The sequence below is a fragment of the Myiozetetes cayanensis genome, unplaced genomic scaffold (genome assembly GCF_022539395.1).
Source record: "Myiozetetes cayanensis isolate MyiCay16 unplaced genomic scaffold, myiCay2020 scf3, whole genome shotgun sequence".
In the NCBI taxonomy this organism is placed as follows: domain Eukaryota; kingdom Metazoa; phylum Chordata; class Aves; order Passeriformes; family Tyrannidae; genus Myiozetetes; species Myiozetetes cayanensis.
In genome coordinates this window covers 45,755,959-45,775,479 of record NW_026087521.1, presented here as the reverse complement: position 1 = coordinate 45,775,479, position 19,521 = coordinate 45,755,959, and the positions used below count along the sequence as shown (strand labels likewise).

Below are 19,521 nucleotides of genomic sequence, written 5' to 3'. Positions count from 1 at the left end.
TCCCATGGCTGTGCCTGCAAGACTGAAGACATGCTGTTTCAGGAAACGATTTCTAAGGGTGGCAAAGGTCAGGCTCTGCATTCGCCATTACATGCCCATGGTTTGCAGCAATGTTTTTTGTCAAGAGTAATCATTCTTTGTTGCCAAACTTTGCTGTCAAATTGGCTCTTGGCTCTTACTACACAGAGAAAATTTTTCTTGTGTATGTCCTCACTTGAGTGCTTGCTGCTTTGTTTGTATGGCTGACACAAGGTCACCCACAGCACAGAAAAATTTGCTTTCAATGTCTGACTCAGGGCATCAAATTAGTTTTATTGAAACTGTCTGAGTGCACAAACCCAGGGCCAGAGCAGGGTTCACCAGCCTCCTGCTCTGAACACCAGGCACACACAGCCTGTACCCCTTGCAGCTGGGTGTCCTGGCCTCCTCTCTCAGGTCCTAATTCCTCATCTCTTTTATGTGCAGTCAGATATGGTGCTCCTTCCTGACTTGGAAAAAGAGAAATTTTGGGTGATCACATTTACGGCTTGGTATCTGCTGACCTCCCACAAACAGGGAGATCTCTTTTAGTATTCTTGTGTTGAACTATGAATAAACAAACAAACAAACAAACAAATAAAATAAAGCCTTTTGGTAAAACGATCATAAAAAAGGGGGTGCCTAAGAAAGCATTTTCAGTGATATTAAGCAAAGGCAAGCAGGGATGCTGGAGCCTCACAGCTGTTCTGCAATGTAGTCTTGGCTAGTGCAGCAGATGGCACCGGCCTGCTAGCTGGATGTACAGGCTCAGGTCAGAGTCTGGTGTAGCCTTGGGGCTTTCTGGTCACCAAAGTTCTTGTTTTGAGAGTTAAAATGATGGGCTGCAGTCATGATGCCTCTGGCCTATCCACATTCCCTCTTCTGCTGTGCCCATTTGACCTGTCCCTCTTCCCATTATTTCTACGTCAGGTGAGGCTGGGTTTGGTTTTTTTCCATTCTGGTTTAAGAAAAAGGGTGAATGTTTTTGAAAGGCTTGACCATCCTGCTCAGCTGATTGAGCCATTTAAATATGGAAATACTTTCCCTGGGTTTGCTCCCAGCTCTGCAGCTGAGCTTGTGAGACACTGCAGTATGGGAGGTGGGCAGCCATGTCCCATGCCTTTTGCTCTGTTCTTCTGGTTTTAGAGTTGCGGTGCTCTTCTAACAGCAGTGTGAGAACGTCTTTGATTCTCCAAAAATCTATTCCTGCGTGGGGAGTGCATGCAGTGAGCAAAAAACGCTTGTACCTCCCCGTCGGGGAATCGAACCCCGGTCTCCCGCGTGACAGGCGGGGATACTTACCACTATACTAACGAGGAACTGTACAACCCAGGCTGCCGCAGCAATGCTCACATTGTGTTGGTGGCTCACGGCCCAACGGTGGGCCAACCCCGTCCCTCCGGGCCAACCATGCTGCGCGGTAAGCCCGCCCCGCCCCTCCGCGCTGCACGCCGGTAGCTGTAGTTCCCGGCGCGGTGCCCCCCGGGCGGCACTACAGCTCCCAGGGCCCGGCGCGCGGGCCGGCCCCGCTCCTCCCGCGGCGGGCGGTCGGGCGCGGGGCGGGCAGACGGCGCGCGAGCGATGGCGGACTCGAGCTCGTTCTCGTCGCCCGCGTGCTGCCTCACGCGGCACCTCCACCTGCGCTGCCGCGCCGACTTCGGCGCGCGGGCGCTGCGGGGCACGGTCGCTCTCACCGCGCGCGCCGAGCGCGAGGCGCTGCGCTGCCTGGTAACGGCGGGGGGGGAGGGGGCTGAGGGTGAGGGGTGAGGGGAGACCCCCGCGGAGCCCCCGCCGCTATCGCCTTCCCCCACCTGTCTCCCGCGTCCTTCCCCTCCCACGGCCGGCGTCTCCCGGTCCTTCCTGCTCGCCTGCCTTCCCTCCCGCCGCTTGGCCCTCCCCGGACCCCCGCGCTCGGCGGCTGACAGCGCCTGGCAGCCCGCCGGTTCCCGCCTGCCCCCCCGGAGCCGGCGCGGTGGGCAGAGGAAGGGCAGAAATGTGTCTCTTCCCGTTGAAACGACGAAGAGGGTGTTGCCGAAAAGATGGGAATAAATTACTGGAAAACTGCACTTAGGGCTTTTTCACGTGTGTGTTTCGTTATGCCAGCTGCTTTCTCGGTTATCTGTGCAAATAAGCGTATCAGCCTCTTTAGCTCCTCTTTATATGTGAAGTTTGGGATTTATGGGCTTTTTCTCATGCTGACTCCATAAAATTCTTATGCAGTCGGCACTTAGTTTTTAAGAAAAAAGCCCAATTTTGTAAGTAATAAAAAGTAACACTTCCCTCGAGCTACAAATGGGACTGCTGCACTATTTAATTCATCTTCTGTTGAGTGAAAGCCTGGATTCACGGTGTCTTGTTCCAGGATGGAAGCCTTGGCAGGGGCTTTTATATCGTTTTGCACTTGATTGCAGTACTGTGAAGCCCGCTACCTTCATAGTTCACTTAGTAAACTCCTGTCTCTGCTTCCATCATCAGAAGCTGGGTTTTTTCCTCTTTCTCCTCCAGTTTTCCCAGTTCAGTGCTGCTCTCTTAAAATGCTGGTTCCCAATTAGGCAGTTTTTCTGGTTTTATTAGTAAATACTTTTTCCTTCGGAGAGACTTGTGTTCAAGATTTCATAAACACGGCATTTATTAGTACACTATTTTACAGGTACGTATTGTTTTCTTCATTGCAGGTTTTGGATACAAGAGATGTACAGGTATTTAAAGTGACCATAAATGGACAGGATGCACAATTTGCTTTTGGGGAAAAGCACAGTTTCAAGGGGAGCCCCCTGGAAATCACGTTTCCTAAGGAACTAAGAAGGTACACACCTTTATCTGTTCCTTTAGGTGGTTTCCAAAATGCACTGTATAAGCTGCTTGTCTGCCTGTAGGGTTGTTGTGTAGAGCTTGCAGAGGGACTAAAATTAGTGTGTTGCATACATTTGGTATGATCTTGTAGATTAATTTGATATTTGGCTTTCGTTAGCCAAAACTTTGGGAGTCTTTTTACCTACTCCCAGGTCATACATCATGTACAAAATTACTTGCTAAACCGAGTAGCAAAATAATGTGTAATGTATCAGAATTTTTGCAGTGCTTCTCATCAGGCTTCAACCACCTGAATTCTGTCTTTTCAGAGTTGCTACAGTGTAGTACCTATAGAGTTACAGCCCAGAGTTACAGAGTTTGCCATTCTTTTACACAAGGGCTGACTCTGCATTTCTGTAGAACTTCGGGTTACCACTATGATTAGATAGAAGCATGTTTTCAAATAATAAAAGTTTTATTGTGTTGACTACACTCATCATCATCATGGCTAGGCTTCGCGAACGAAGATTTGAGAAGGGCTCTACCCATGCTTGCGACAAGCGCGCTGATGGCTAAAAAGGCCAATGCGAGATAGACAAGTCCGGTTGCAGAAGGCACAGCAGAAAGACTCCCCAGGTGATATCGACAAGACGCGATTCTTTCTGCGTTGTCTTTTCTCCTCGAGAGTGATCCTGCGTGTGTTCTCAAAAGCAGCAGCAGCGTTATAGATGGTGTGTCTCCAGGCCTCCCGATTGGAGGCCAGGGTAGACCAATGGTGGTGATCAATATGGCCAAGGATGAGGGATTGTTTCAGGCAGTCCTTGTAGCTCCTCTTCGGGGCTCCTCTCTTGCATCAAGTTCCCCATAGAGCACGTCCCTGAAAACTGGGACTTGAGTTTTTGCAGCATGATGGAGAATGAACTAACCATAGTCTGCCTCTTAAATTCCATGAATTTAAAGGTTGTTGCCAAATTACAAGATGCTTTTTGGTAGTTTGCTTTATATATTGTGACTCCGTGTTATCTTACCCCTCTATGGTGCCAAAGCTGTGATTGTATGAGGAAGTTTCCTTGTTTGAATACAGTTACGTACTAAGTAGCTTCTTACTGTTTGGGTTTCAGAACTAGTTACTACCTCTAAAAACTCTTGTCTGGTCTCTAATTTTTTTGTTCATGTTATGCTTTGAATTAATGCAATTTGGAAACACACATAATGTGAAAGAGAAAGGAATGTTGTACAATAGCTGTCCCTTCTGGGAAACACTTATGATCTAATAGGAAACTGTACAAATTACGTACTTGAACAAACAGTCCACACAAAAATGTAGGCCTGTTTCTTTTGTTTGACTTTCAGATGCCTTTTTTTTCTTTTTAGTGCTAAATTTCCTTGTAAGAAAAAAAGGGGAGTTAGAGTTATGAGTTGTGACTGTAAGAATTTATAATTTTGTATGAGATATAGTCCCCCATGTAAGTATCAATAAAATGGCGATAGGAAAGGGTAGGAGTTACAACTGACAGTCTGACTGTTCAGAAAGCAATGTGTCTTTATGGTAATACAAAGTATTTTCTCTTTTCTTTTTGAATATGTACTTTGGAATGCTGGTTATAAACCAGGTATGTGTACTTGGTCAGCTTATGTAATGTCCAACTCCTCTGATTAGCTGAAGTTTGTTCTGGTTTATGGTTGGATTGTTTATTCCAGAAAGTTGTGTGTATAACCTGGAACTTTCTGAGAACAGAAGCAATTACTTCTGTGTGCTTTTGGTGTCAGTGGTGGTTAAGATATGGTTTTAATAAATAAATGTATGAGTGAGTATGAATGTGTCAGGTTTGCGTGTGTTCTCTTGTTAGCAAGGTGATACCTGTCTTTCACAGAACTGTTAGTTTTTACTTTACACCAATTCTGAAACCCTGAATAAAATTTGAACATTTTTATTTTTCTTGTTAACCCTACTGTTAGTAGGGATTTTCAGTCATTACTGAAAATTTTCAGGTTTTTTTTTTTTCTGCTTAAGGATCATACTTACAGAACATTAGCATCAGTAGCAAAGTCTAAATTATTTTTATTTACAGAATACACATTGTGTTAATCTTGTATTTTCTTACATAGGGTTTTGCACTTTTTTGTTTGAGCATTGTAGTGGGTTTTTTATATGTTTATGTGCAATGTTAGATAGTTGTGACAGAACTATACATATGTAGCTGGCCCAAATTGTTTAAAGAAAAAGTCCTTGTTCTCCTTAAAGAGAGGAAAGGAAAAATTTATGGTTAGTAAAAACAATAATAGAAGTGTTTTGACATAAAAATTGAAATAAACTGTCTAATCTTTACTATGATAATTGAAAGAGAAAGTGTTTCTTAGTATGCTACGTGTTCTCATTTTTAATGCTTTTGAGACAGTGCTGCAGACCTATTTTCCAGAAGTCTTTGTAGAGGTATTTCAGTGTGATCAGGATTTGTGTCAAAACAGTCTATGTTCTTTATTACACAGGGGACAGGAAGCAATTGTTGAAATCTCTTTTGAAAGCTCTCCAAAGTCTTCCGCTCTCCAGTGGTTTACTCCAGAGCAAACTTCTGGAAAGAAACACCCATTTCTCTTCAGCCAGTGTCAGGTTGAGTTTTGTTTTCTTTTTTAAGCTTGTTTGCATGCCACTATAATTTTCCTCTGATTTCTACAGAGCTAGAGAGGAAGTCTGCTAAGGGAAAGTTCAGTAGCCCATAACTTCTAATTGTGCATGTCAAAGGTCCTAAAGGGAAGCACTTATTGCCAGGTTACTGATGAGATTTTTATTACGTTTGCAGTTTAATAATTCTGTAAGTGCTTTATCCTCTCCAGTATACTGATGAAGAACATACAGTATTTTGTAATCGATATGTGTGGCTACTGATCTGTCTTGCCTACCATTATTTCTTTTACAAAAGCCTTAACTATGAAAACTACTGTCAGCTATAAGTGACAGAAGTATTGGTTTGTAGAGAATGAATTCTCTGGAGGAGCTGGATAGATTTCCACGATAACATTAGTTGATTTATTTCTAGTCCTCTGCATTAGAAAGGCTGTTATGTTTTAACTTTTTTCTTTTCTCCCTCTCTAGTCTACCCACTGCAGAGCCATCTTTCCATGCCAAGACACACCTGCCGTGAAGCTAACCTACTATGCGGAGGTAGATGAACCCAAGTCAATGTGTGTCTTAACTAAAGACAACTGCAACAATGGGTGAATTTATATTGGGGACTTTTTGTAGCTGCCAGCATGTGGCCTAAAATAAAAACAGAGAATGTTGACTTTTAGCTTAATGTAAGAGCCAAGAAATGTTTATCTTCCCTGTAGTAGTTCTCTAGCTTTTCTGTTTTCTGATATATATATAAAAACTCTTTTCATTCACACATATCTGTTTCCAAAAGAAAAAAGTGCAGTAGGAAGAAAGAAACAAGTCCTAAAATTAAGAAGAATGGACAGTAAGACAACAAAGAGTGCTGTAGCATAAAAATACTTGAAATTACTCTTATGTAGTCCTTTAAGTAATATATTCTGCTACATAGTTAGGGGATCTTTGCAGTTCAATAGTTTGATTGTTTTAAGGAATCAAAAAGCAAGATGTGCAATATGACATTATAATTCTGTTGTCTGAAGAAAGTGAGACTTTTAACTTCTGGTGGAGATAATCCTTCGGCTTAATTAAATACTACCAGACTTCAAGACAAAATTTTCCACATGCCTTACATTCTACTTGACGGAGGTGACTTACCAACAGAACAATCCGGGCTACTCTTTGTTATCACTTTGTTAGCACTGCTTCTAGTCTGTTGTGTAACCCTGTGTACCACCTGCACTGCTTATAGTTGGGTAACCTTTCAGATATCCGTTCCGAAAGAGCTGGTGGCTCTCATGAGCGCTAATCGTGATGGAGAGATGCCTGACCCAGAGGACAGCAGTCGGAAGATATACCGTTTCAGTCAGAATGTAAGTGCTCCAGGAGAGTACATGGATGCCCAAGGTCTTATTCCTGGCTCATGCAATTCACAATCACTTCAGAGATGGTTTTGATGTCATCAGAAATCATGTGACTACTCATGGTGGGTCTTTGCTATTCTAGAAATAGGAGGTATTATGGATCTGGGGATCCATAATACCTCGTATTTCAGATACCTCAGATCTTGTTCTGAGAAGACAACCAATAAGTGCTGGCGGTGTTTACTGGTCTTTTTTGCATTCCCAGAAAAGCCAAATTTGGGTTTTGAAAATATTTGGTGTGCTCAAAGATAGTCTTGTCAAAACCCTTTCTGCCTGCGCTGATTCTTGGAAAATAATGCAGATGCAAATAACATCGGAGCAAGTTTTGGAAAACTTATACTGCAAATTTTAAGCTCACCAAGATCTTAGCAGTGAAGCTCAGCATTGGAACCAATTTTTAGCTTAAAGTTAGGCAAATTTTTTTTTTACTGTGAAAACTTTGGCTTCTATGGAAAGTATCTTCAGGGAATTAAATATTACTGTTCTCTGGATGAAATGCTGTTAAGTGGTGCAGCTACTTTAATGATTCCACTGCTCATAATTTACTCAATTTACTCTTCTGGCATTTTTGTTCTCACAGGTTTTTGGGTTACAGTTCTGATGTTTATGGGATCTCTTGGTGATCCTAGTTCATTTTGCTGAACAAGCAGATAAAATTAACCTAAGTTTGAAATATAAATTGTTTTTATAGAAGATCTGGGCTGTTCAGAGACTTAATGACTGCAAGGAGGGATGGAATTCTGTGATTAGAGGAGAGGAGGGGAACTTTCTCTGAACGGCAACAGCTCTTAGATTTCACAGTGCAACCAAATGAAACCCGAGGGAGGCAAGAAGGCAGAGAGGGAAAAATAATTATGTTATCTGAGAACTCATTAATATGCAGTGCTTTGCCTTCTCTGTGGAGCCAAAACATTTGCCACTCACAGTCTAGTACTTAAGGTTTCTATGTTGTGTGTTATCCAGAGCTCTATATTGTCTAGAGATACATTGTTGATAAGTTTGGTGAACCTGTACAAGGAATAACATTTAGTCTGATTGAAAATGTATAATGCTTTCTAATCTAGAAAACGATTATTTTCTAGAAAAGACATGTTTTTCTTTTAACAAAAAATTGCATTAAGCACAAAATATATAAATGAAAAAAGACAAGTGTGTTTCCTGAGATGAAAGAGGCAAATGCATCAAGCTCTCAGATATGTATGTGGGCTGAGCTTACCTAAAACTACTTTTTTTGCTCTTGCAAGGGCAGGCTGGTGAGAAGTGTAGTGGAGACCAACCTCTGTAAAAATGAGTTTACAACGCAAGAGCCATTGACATTTGAATTTCAAAATGTCAGAATAGCAAATTGGACATGAAAATATAGGGATATATTGACAGTTTTTAATAACTTGTCTGTTCTGTAAATCAGTGGACTTTAGTTCCTTTCAAGAATATGTTCTGTGGGTTAATAGGTAAAATTAAAACACATGATGATACAGGTATTTTAATAAATTATATTTAAATGGTTTAGGGATAACGGTGGAAAAATTTTTCTGTAATGTTGTCTCCAACTAATTATGGTGTAAAGTATTACTTATTTAACAGTGTTAATCAGATAAAGTGGAACTCTTACAGGGATGACTGTATTATCCCCTTTTCTTTCCAGAGCACTTGGAGAAAACATTTCTCTGAAGATAGTCCAGTCTGGAGTTATTTCATAAAAATAACAAATACTCAGAGTTTATCTTAATTACAGACATGGAAATCAAACACATAAATTTTGATTTTTCCAGAATTCTTTGTATCCCTAAATATTCTTGTTTGTTTCATTAAAGGTCTTCCTGCACCTTTCTGTGTGATAAAACTGCCCATTATCCAAACAGTGTCTCTTAGCTTCTCCTTCCATACAATTTAATTGAATGGAAATGAATATGGGAAACTGACTTTCTTTTGAACAGATACCAAACCAGCAGCATTTTTGTATTCATATTTTTTCAAACAGAGACGATACTTACAACTTTGTGGCTTTTCCATGAAGCATCTTTGAAGCAAGTACATCCTATAGACTATCATTTGGGGAGTAAAAAATTAGGGGAGTGCCTTTAAAAAAACAATACCTGCCTTTAAGTTAGGAAACTGTAGAGGAAAATTTCTTCATTTACGTATCTTTGTTTTTCTCTGAATCAGTGGTCTTGATAAATCACATCACAAATAAGATTTCTTTTTTTTCCTCATGTTCTTTAATAGATTCCCATACCTTGCTACTTGTTTGCTTTAGTGGTTGGAGCTTTAGAAAGCAGGTGAGTGAATCTGCACAATGTATAAATATTAAAAACCATAATAAATCTTCAGAGTTAACTTTTTAAAAAATTTGTTTCTCGGTCTTTCTTCTAGTTTTAAAAGGTTTAAAGGTTTGGTTAGCCTGTTTATATCAAACTGCAGGTATCTTGATTTGCTCTTGCATAATCCTTTTACTTTTGCTGTAAGTTAGAGAAATTGCCTGAAGTGTTTGGAAGTGAAAAAGCCCTCAGGGGTTTACAATTTAGCACAGGAAATAGATCTTCTTTCTCGGGCAGCAGATAAGCCTTACCGTGTACAAAAGGCAGATAAGTACAGCTTCAGCTTCATTTCTCATCTGCACAAGGTTGTGTTGATCTAGGCCGTAATAATGCATTTAGATTAGGGCTTTACAGCATTTAAAAATCTGTAAGTGGTTTTCCTATTCTTTTGTGCTGAACAGTGGATGCATATTGTTTGTTTTGTTTGCTAAGGATTTACTTCAGCAGTGGAGAGAAAAAAACTAAGACTAATAAGTTTCTTCTGCAACATGAGTTACTCGAGCAAAGTTAAACATATGCTTTCTGTATTAGTTTCCCATAGAATTATTTCTGGTTCCTAGTGTCTTATTGGTGTTTACTTTCAACAGAAAGATTGGCCCAAGGACACTGGTGTGGGCTGAAAAGGAGCTAGTGGACAAATCAGCCTATGAATTTTCTGAGGTAGGTAATCAACAACAGCCACAACAAAAGTTTTGTAAACTATTTCACATAGTATTGGAAAAGGAACGGACTGGGGTTAGCCATTTTATTCACCTGTAGCTCTTGTTTCTCTACTTCCCACTCCCAAAAATATTTGCAGCACAAAATTATTACTGAAAGTGCATATTGATACAGTCTTGTACTCATTTTGCATGTGGGCCTCACCATGGTGACAGAATATGAAAGATAATAATAATAATAATTGCTTATTATTTATTCAGTGTTTGTAGTCAGAAATCATCTTAGAAACTAATGTGGATTCTTGTTTCAGACTGAAGCAATGCTGAAAATAGCAGAAGATTTAGCAGGACCTTATGTATGGGGACAGTATGATTTGTTAGTCTTACCACCTTCTTTTCCTTATGGTGGTATGGAGAATCCTTGTCTTACTTTTGTAACTCCAACACTATTGGTAAGTATAACAGTGATAAGCAAGCCCTAAGGATAAGTTGACTTTTATCCATCAAGTGATGGATATTAATGTACAAATCATGTTAATTTTCTTAGACAGACCTGTTCCTACCTCCTTTGGAGTTAGGAATCATACAAGAAACTGCATTAAGTGAGGTTTACTTGAACTGACAAATAACTTGTCTTTTTCTTTTCCTTTTTTTAGGCAGGTGATCGCTCTCTGTCAAATGTAAGTCCAAAATAGTTTCATGGTTTTTGTTCTAAGTAAATTCCAGAAAACTGGAGATGTATGTATTTCATATAATGGACAGATGGTGTCTGTATGCATAGGGGGTTGACTGAGGTTAGCTGCTCTGTAGCTGTTTTCCTGTCCTGTTAAACCACAACACCTGTGTTTAGATATGTTTAAAAACCACAGCTGAATTGGCCTCATTGAAATTGTTTGTAGGGAACTTCGTCTGTGTGTGTGTCTATGAACTACAACTCATATTATGTAAAATTTTCTTTAAAGTGCAAATAGTGAGTGCAATTTGAGCAATTTTTTCTTTTTGAAAATCGAGAGCTCTGAGTATTGTTTTATTTCATATGTCTTTCTACTAGACTGAGGTACTGCTAAAGAAAAAAAAAATTGTCTTATACCAGGAATACTGAAATATTTGCCGTTGGTACTTTTTAATGTATTGTGCATCATCAGCCTTCCAGGGGTGACTTCCAGTTTGATACTTTGGAAAATCCCAGCACTGCAGAAGTTGCTTAGGTGGGAAAGTAATACTAGTCCATCACTTGGTATTCTGTATTCTGAAATGTGATTTCATAAACAAGTTACCTACACCAAGCTACCAAAGGATTTTTGTTGATCAGTGTGGCTCTGTGACTTGCAGGCTGGGCATTAAAAATTATTTCTGTAGAGGGTTTGTTAGGGGAGTTAGTCCTCTACTTAAAATTTATATGGATAGGTCTACAGAACTGTGAATGGTGGCTGGCTTTGGGAATGTAATGTAGTAAAGAAGATCCCATTAGGATTTTATTCTTTCTGCTGGGATTTGATTATCCTTTTCCAGAGGAGTCTAAATGGTAGATCTGTTTTCTGTGTTTTAGGTTATTGCTCATGAAATCTCTCATAGCTGGACAGGAAACTTGGTAACCAACAAAACATGGCAGCATTTTTGGTAGGTATGATGTTCAGTCTCTGTAAAGAGACTGACCAAATTCATTTTGCCCTCCTACCGGTGCTGACTTTATCAATGTATTTCTAGGCTGAATGAGGGTCATACTGTATACTTGGAACGCAGGATTAGTGGTCGGTTGTTTGGTGAGCAGTTCAGGCACTTTCAAGCCCTGGGAGGTTGGAGAGAACTGCAGAATACGGTAAATATTTTTAAAGTTATCATAACTTTATGCTTAAGCCTATGTCTAAATTAAAAAAGCTGTTTTCATGTATTTCCCACAAATAAAATTCATTGAGTCAGCTTTCCTAAAACTTTCTTATTAGATGATAAACAACTTTGATTCCAAGGTGTGTGATTGCTTCCCAAGCTTAATATACACAGATTAGATGAAGCTTTTTAAACTGTTTTAAGCTGTTCTGTAAGAATTAACATCTTTACAGACTCTCCTTATTCTGGGTATGGCTAAGTTGCAGTGTTACCGGTTGCCATACTGGCAGGCAGCTGAATGCTTGTCAAAATCATCTGCGTGCATGACCATCCAAATTTCCAATGCCTCATGCAAGTAACTGATTTTTTTTCCCCATGTACTGCATTAAAATTGAGCATATTCCGAATCTCTTACTGTCTAAAAGGGTTGTGTAGTTTTGTGTTTAGATAGCATAGTCAAACCTTAGTTTTCAGGTTTTCAGTCTGTGGTATTTCCAGCCCTCTCATTCTGTTTGGTGATTTACCTGGTTTATGATCAATATTTTCTCCTCGTATTTTTTCTTCATATCAACCATTTAAATCAGGTGGTTAAATAGTGTATTAATAAAGGGATACATATAGGTAGTTTAATAGGTGCTCATGGTTATGACAGCTGGAGCACAAGGTGATTGATCTTAACATCTTTCTGTTCATTACACGATCAGGCACTGATAAATGAGAAAAATTTTAGTAAACTATGTTTTGTGCATATTCAGAACTTCAGGAACAATAATGAGAGAGAATGCTTTGTCTTAGTTTTGGATGGTTTATGCTTCATGGAGAGAATTAGTAGTGATTTGGAAGAGTGCTAGTTTTCCTAGATGAATATCTTTTCTTGTGTTTTTTTGACACAGATAAATACTCTTGGAGATAAAAATCCTGTAACAAACCTTGTCCTTGATCTGGATGTAGATCCTGATGTTGCCTTTTCATCTGTTCCATATGAGAAAGGCTTTGCTTTGCTTTTTTACCTTGAACAACTTCTTGGAGGAGCAGGTAAGTGTTAGTCAGACCTTATATATTATTGTTTTCCATTTTAATTTCAAATACTGGAACAATTTGTTTTTTAACTGTTAGATGTCTTCATGGGCTTCTTGAAGGCTTACGTTCAGCAGTTTGCTTATAAGAGCATAGTAACGGAGGACTGGAAGAAGTTCTTGTACTCCTACTTCAAGGATAAGGTTGAGTAGTATTTAAAATCACTTGAAACCTTTTAATTATGTAAATAATGGTATAGCTCATGATTTATCATCTTTAAAGATCAGTCTTTATCTTTCTTTATTTCAAGATCTTAGTACGATGTAATCTGGAACCTTGTAAAAATAGGTTTGCATTATGATGCCCTTTTTTTTTTTTTCTTACCATAGAAGGGAATATTTTGTTTTGAAGTAATCTGTATGGGATTCTCCATGGTAAATGGAGCAGTGTTAACAAAGCAAAAAAAAGGGTTGAAACTAGATTTCATAGGGTATACTTTTCTCAAAAAACAATTGCAATCAAACAAAAAACCAACCAAACAGAAAAGAACAACAACAAAACCCGTAATCACATTTAAAATTTAATAAGATTTTGTGTTGCTTTGTAGGTAGATGTTCTTGATAAAGTTGATTGGAATGCATGGTTTCATGCTCCAGGAATGCCACCAGTGAAGCCTACGTAAGCTGCATTCTTCTAAAGTTCATCTTTTCCTTCTTCAGATTACATGTGATTTTTCCAATTAGTCATGAAACAGCTTGTGAACAGAGTGAAAGTCTTCTTACAAACATGTTATTAGAGAATGCCCTACTACTATGTAGGAGAAAAAAATGTCACTTAACATTTTCAGTCTTTTATTCCGGTGGAAATTCATTTTGCTTTGAAAGTTGCCAGGAAAGATTGTTTTTTCTGGCACTTCGTTACAACAGTGTTCTCTTTTCAGCTTTAAGCTATAATATATGCATGAGCATATATGCTGAGAAGTATTAATCATTTTAGGAGTCTGTGGGATCAAGAGATAGTGTCATCTATGCACAAAGTGCTTCTAATTAAAACTGAAATATATTTTGTGGTATCTTTTGTAAATTGTGTTGCAGTATTGAGTCAGAGCATACAATGAACAAATGTGGAGCCACTGGAGAATAATTTCTAATCGTTCTTGTAAAAAATATTACAGGAGCCTTTTGTGTTTCCAAAGTGTGATCCTTTGTTTTTAATATTTGACAGGTATGATATGACACTAGCAAATGCTTGTGTTGCCTTGAGCCAAAGATGGATTGAAGTGAGTAGTTAAAGAATGCTGAGGTGTCTGTATCTTGTAAAGCTTTGTTGTACAAAGTGAACACTTCTTTTTTGAAATCTACTGTTTGCTGAGAGAGTATGTATTTGTGGTGACAGTTTGGCTTCCAGAGATTTTGCATTTCCTAGACTAGGCTTTCTTCAGAGTTTGTGGATTAGCTATGACTTATGTTGGTGAAGTAAGGTACATGTTTTAACAAGGCACATAGCCAGCTTCTTGTTAAACATACATAGTAACTGAACTGAAAATATTCTTTTTGAGACCCTGGTATTATGGCTTAATTTAAAAACAAATGCCAAAGTATCTCTGCATCACTGATTATACTGTATCAGCAGTAGTTCTGCTACATTATAATGGAGTTATGCATGTCGCATCAAAAACTGAAATACATAAGTTATAATAAGTAACTAATACCACATAATTTTCTCCTAATTTTAACCATTAAAAACATACAACTAATAGAGAATTCAGCATACCTTCCTTTTGTTAACTCTGTGGCTTTTCAATGTACTTGAATGCTATCTTTTAACTTTCTTCTTCTTAATGTTACTTTTTATTAAAAAAGTATTTGATTTTTCGCTTAACTAACAGAAAGACAGTGGAGATAAAAAGATCAGTGGAGAGAAAATAACTGAAGAATACAAACATCAGACAGCAGCTTAAATCCCTCCTTTCCCCTTATTGTAACATCCTGCACAGATACAAATCAGTATCTTCTTTATGTGATATGGCTCGACAGTGCGGATGTCTAAACAGAAAATTGCACCTTATTGTACTTTTTACATACCTATTAAAAATTAAGTAATCATTCTCTTTTAGGCAAAAGAAAGTGACTTGGGGTCATTCAACTCAGCAGACCTGAAGGAAATGTCATCTCATCAGTTAATTGAGTTCCTGGCACTGTTGCTTCTGGAGGTGAATGTGCACCTGGGGTGACTTGATTCTGGTATCACAAAAGCAGACACAGAAGCCCTACTGTGCTTTGGAATTAAGTTGTTCTTCTAAGTTTTGCTAAATTAATCTGCTCTCAGCATACATGGTTATTAAAACCTTCAGCCTTGCCTCACTGATTTATGTCTGGCTCTTCAGTTAACAAGCAACATATAGAGTATTTTGGATTGAAAGGTAAAAAGAAAACTATGAGGTGCTTGAATTTGTCTGTATTTGATGGTATAGCAAATAAGCTATAAATCAAACGGAATAGAAATACTTTGTTTTGAATGTTGCCATAGTACTGGATGTGGGAATTAGCTGACATTTATTCCTTGCCTGTTCCCTAATACTGTGGAAAGGTGAAAGGAACAAATATTTGTTTGATTTCAGTTTCTTTATAGCATCAGTTTTCTTGATTACTCTGTTTATTTTTGAAGTATCTGGCTTGAAGTGTTCCTCTGGCTTATTCTGACTGTGCAATTTCTTTTTCAGGCACCTCTTCCATTGTCACATGTCAAACGCATGCAGGAAGTATATGACTTCAATGCTATACACAATTCTGAAATAAGATTCAGGTTGGTTCTAGTGTGGGCACTTTTCTAATATTAAATGCTTTCATGAAACGGTGTCCTGCTTCATAACTGGTCTGAGACATCCTTTGTACAGAACTAGTGCAGGTTTTCGATTTGGTTTTGTTGTTGTTGTGGCTTTTTTTTCAAGTACATATGCGAACATATTTACCAGAGTGGTGTTCTGTTACTATGAACTGGGCAAATACAGTCTGGTAGAAGAATTCAAAGTGGACAGTGGATTAGCTGTGCTTTATTTTAATCTGTCACACTAGCAAAGGAACCTGAAGACCTGGTAACTTATTTTGGGGGTGACATTGAATAAAACAATGATGAGCCTCTCTGTGAACAGTCTGTCCAATATATAGTCAGCACCTGGTCTTCAGGACTTAACCTAGTCAGTTTTTCTGGTGATGTACCAGTGTGTTTTTCAACACAACTTGAATTTTTTTTGGTCACATTTTATTGCTTACTATTAAAAAGAATTTGTCTCATTAAAAAAAGTAAATATCAAAGGGGAAATTCCTAAACAAGCAGTAACTACTTCTGGCTAAATTGATTCTTGTGCCGTCCTAATTTCTTCTGTTTTGTATTTACAAATTATGTTTCCACGTCACTTGTTGGAAAAAGGTACCCAATTGGGAGATAAGTAATCTCAAAAGGTAACTTGAAGTATTGCATATTTTGCTACTGTTACCTACTTGGGTACATTTAAAATAGTCACCACTGTTCTGCCTTAACTGGGGGAGGTTCTTTGTTTCTTATTTAAAAAACTAAATATTTTAAACATACAGTATAGTTCCAACTTCCTGTAACAAGATGAATTTCTTCTCTTTTTTTAAACAAAACAAGCACATGCCAGTAGCTTGTGACATTTTGTTTGGGCTTTTTGCTGGTTTGTTTTTCAGGGTTTTTGTAATCACTTGGTCAAATATGACAAGGGCTGTATAATTCAGCTCTAATTCTGCGTAATGCAACTAGACACTATTGTAATATAAAAAATTACATAACTTCTGAAAATAATCAGACCATTTTGGAGGGACTTGGCTGCAATATTTTCCTGTTTTACGGAAAAGTTCACCTTTCTAATGTGCTAGCTAAACACTAAAAATTTTATGTTGAACTTAGCTAGAATCTCACTCCCGTGATGACAGAGCAGTGCTCAAAGTGTTTATGGCAACAGACTTGTAATATAACCAACCACCACAAATGAAAATAAAATAAAAGTGCAAATTTTTTCTTTGCCCCCCATCTCCAGATGGCTGCGTCTCTGTATCAGGTCCAAGTGGGAAGAAGCTATTCCTCTGGCTCTAAAAATGGCAACAGATCAGGGCAGGATGAAGTTTACTCGGCCCTTGTTCAGGTAAAAGTAATCTCCAAATGGCAGGAGCTCATGCTGTTGGCATTTCCAGTATAATGGAATGTATAATAGAAATGCATTTATGGTACACATTTAAGTGATATAATAGAGAACTCTCTGTATACACTGTGACCAAGCTTCTCTTCTGAGGCGCTTTCCACTTGCTGACTCTTTTTCATAGAAGAAAGCTTAGTCCCAGTATGCACCTTAAGGCAAGGCTTTCAAGGAAAAAGTAAAACCTTGAGGAAATCCCTGTTGTACTATTTTTCTAGATTTTTGTAATGGTACTTCCCCTCCCTCCTCCTTCTTTTACAGGGACCTTTACAGTTTTGACAAGAGTCGAGATCTGGCTGTCAAGACATTTCTAGAGCATAGACCCTCTATGCACCCGGTCACTTCAATGCTTGTGGGCAAAGACTTGAAGCAGGACCAGTGAAATTTTCTTGTTGCTGAAAGAAGAGACTGCCCAAATTGTTGATATGTGTGATTGATTATGCCATTAAATGCTCTACTGCTCTGGTATTGATGTAGCTTAAAATTAATTTTCCAAATCAAATTCAGTACTTTCTATTTTGCATTTCCAAGTAAAGCAGCAAAATTTCTACATCTCTGGAATTGGAAGGATGTTTTTGTTACAAGCAATTTTTAGAACACACACACACTGTTCTGAGATGTCAGTCATTTGTCGGTGTTGAATTGAAAATTGTTGTCGTGTTGAATTGAAAAACACGAAAAATTAATTGGTGGATGGTATGACTCTTTGTACACAGCATTCTTTTCCATAGCACGGTGGTTGAAACTTCAAGTATCTAAAGACTACAAAATAAATCCTTTCATTCCCTACTTGCCTATGTATTGATCTTTGCAAAAAGTTTTCATTTAATACTTTTGTTTTATTTATTGTTTTGTTGTGGGAGAAATTTTTGAGTCCAAAAAGACTATGAAGACAGTTTTCAACCCGCTCACTATATATTTTCAAAACTTATTATTGTGGCAGGGCTAAAGTCTAAGTCTTTCCTTACCCAGTTTGATATTTTTAATATTTGCATTTTTTAGCTGGTTCTGGGCACTACCCCTTATGCTAACATAACAACTTAGAGGTAAGTTCAAAAACAATGGGAGAGCTGTTTTTCCTGTATTTGTTACAGTGCAGCAGTTCAGGGTGGTGGCCTAGGTGATGTTGCGGGGAATGCTGCCATCTCTAGGCTGAGTTTTGCAGTGAGTTTGGTAAGGACTGGTTTCCCTGGAGATATGTTCATATAAATTTAATCTGTTGACATTGGGATAACCCCCATGCAAAGGAGCAACAAACAAAACCAAAAAGTGTTGGTTTGGGGGAGGAGGATACCAAGTATAGGTCATGACAAAAGGCTTGGATTTAATAATAGCACTTAAGAGGGGAGAGCCTGACAATTGATTCATTTGTGTTCTGAGTTTTGATCCTTACAGGCTTTCAACCTGTCACAGTTTAACCCCACCCAGCAACTAATTCCCAGGCAGCCACTCACTCGCTCCCCCCAGTGCGATGGGGGAGAGAACTGGAAGAGTAAAAGTGAGAAAACTCATGGGTTGAGATAAAGACAGTTTATTAGGTAAAAGCTGCACACGCAAGCAGCCAAACAAGGAATTCATTCACTGTTTCCCTCAGGCAGGCAGGTGTTCAGCCATCTCGAAAAGTGGGGCTCCATCACACATAACAGTGACTTGGGAAGATAAACACCATCATTCTGAACACTTCTCCTCTCTGCTTCCTCCCCCCTCAGCTTTATATGCTGAGCATGATGCCGTAGGAATGGAATGTCCCTTTGGTCAGTGGGGTGAGCTGTCCCAGCTGTGTCCCCTCCCAGCTCCATGTGCACCTCCAGCCTCCTCACTGGTGAGGGGGGTGGGGAATGAGAAGCAGAAAAGGCCTTGGTTCTATGTGAGCACTTCCCAGCAATAACAAAAACATCCTTGTGTTATCAACACTGTTCCAGCACAAATCCAAAACAGAGCTCCATACCAGCTACTCCAAAGAAAATTGACTCTACCCCAACCAAAACCAGCACGCAAATAGACGAAGTGTACTTCATCAGGAGATTAATTGTTTTGTGGAGGCAGCTCTAATATAAATTATAGTGTGAATGTACCTTGCTGGCTTCTTTTCATTTAAGGCATGCTGAGTACTTCAACTTTATCCCACGTATGTCTATGCAGTTTAAATAAAAATTATAGAAAACTTAACTCATAGGTTATTGAGGCTCAAAGATCAGCTTAAAATCTTTCTATGAATGTTGTGAGACTCAACTTTTATTAAACACAATAGAATACTGGCCTTGGGGAACAAAATTAATGTAATTTCCTCATGCGTGTAGAACTTACAGACTTTCTTGTGCTAAGGATGTAATGAGCCATTCGCTCTCTTGCTGCTCCCCTGAATGAGTGGTAACTTCTACTGGAGAACCTCACTGAGAAGAATTTTTCTATATTTCAGCTTAGAACTTTGTGCAGTTCCTTTCATTTGCTCCCAAAATCTGAGTAGGCTTCTGCTACAGCATCACCTTAGTGAATGAATGGAGATCCTTTTGGGCAAAGCTCTAGTCAGAGGAGGGGGTAGCTGAGTGTTAGCAGGCTCAGGTTTGAGCTATCAGATTGTAATGAAAACTGTCCTTTGTTTTATAAAAGCTTTATGTCACTAGTTTTGGGGTAACTTACATTTTGTTATAAAAGCCTCTGT

General features: G+C 38.9%; 1 protein-coding gene across 1 annotated transcript; it reads left to right on the top strand.

Moving 5' to 3' along the window:
- Positions 1–1,576: 1,576 nt before the first annotated feature.
- On the top strand, positions 1,577–17,648 carry LTA4H (leukotriene A4 hydrolase). The gene is made up of 19 exons (XM_050324817.1): positions 1,577–1,746; positions 2,694–2,824; positions 5,302–5,422; positions 5,906–5,974; positions 6,670–6,774; positions 9,052–9,104; positions 9,731–9,803; positions 10,114–10,254; positions 10,459–10,482; positions 11,352–11,422; positions 11,510–11,621; positions 12,523–12,664; positions 12,746–12,849; positions 13,254–13,324; positions 13,871–13,925; positions 14,763–14,858; positions 15,369–15,451; positions 16,704–16,808; positions 17,121–17,648. The coding sequence occupies exons 1-19, from the start codon at positions 1,600–1,602 to the stop codon at positions 17,239–17,241; spliced, it is 1,824 nt and encodes a 607-aa protein (XP_050180774.1). The 5' UTR covers positions 1,577–1,599; the 3' UTR covers positions 17,242–17,648.
- Positions 17,649–19,521: the final 1,873 nt, after the last annotated feature.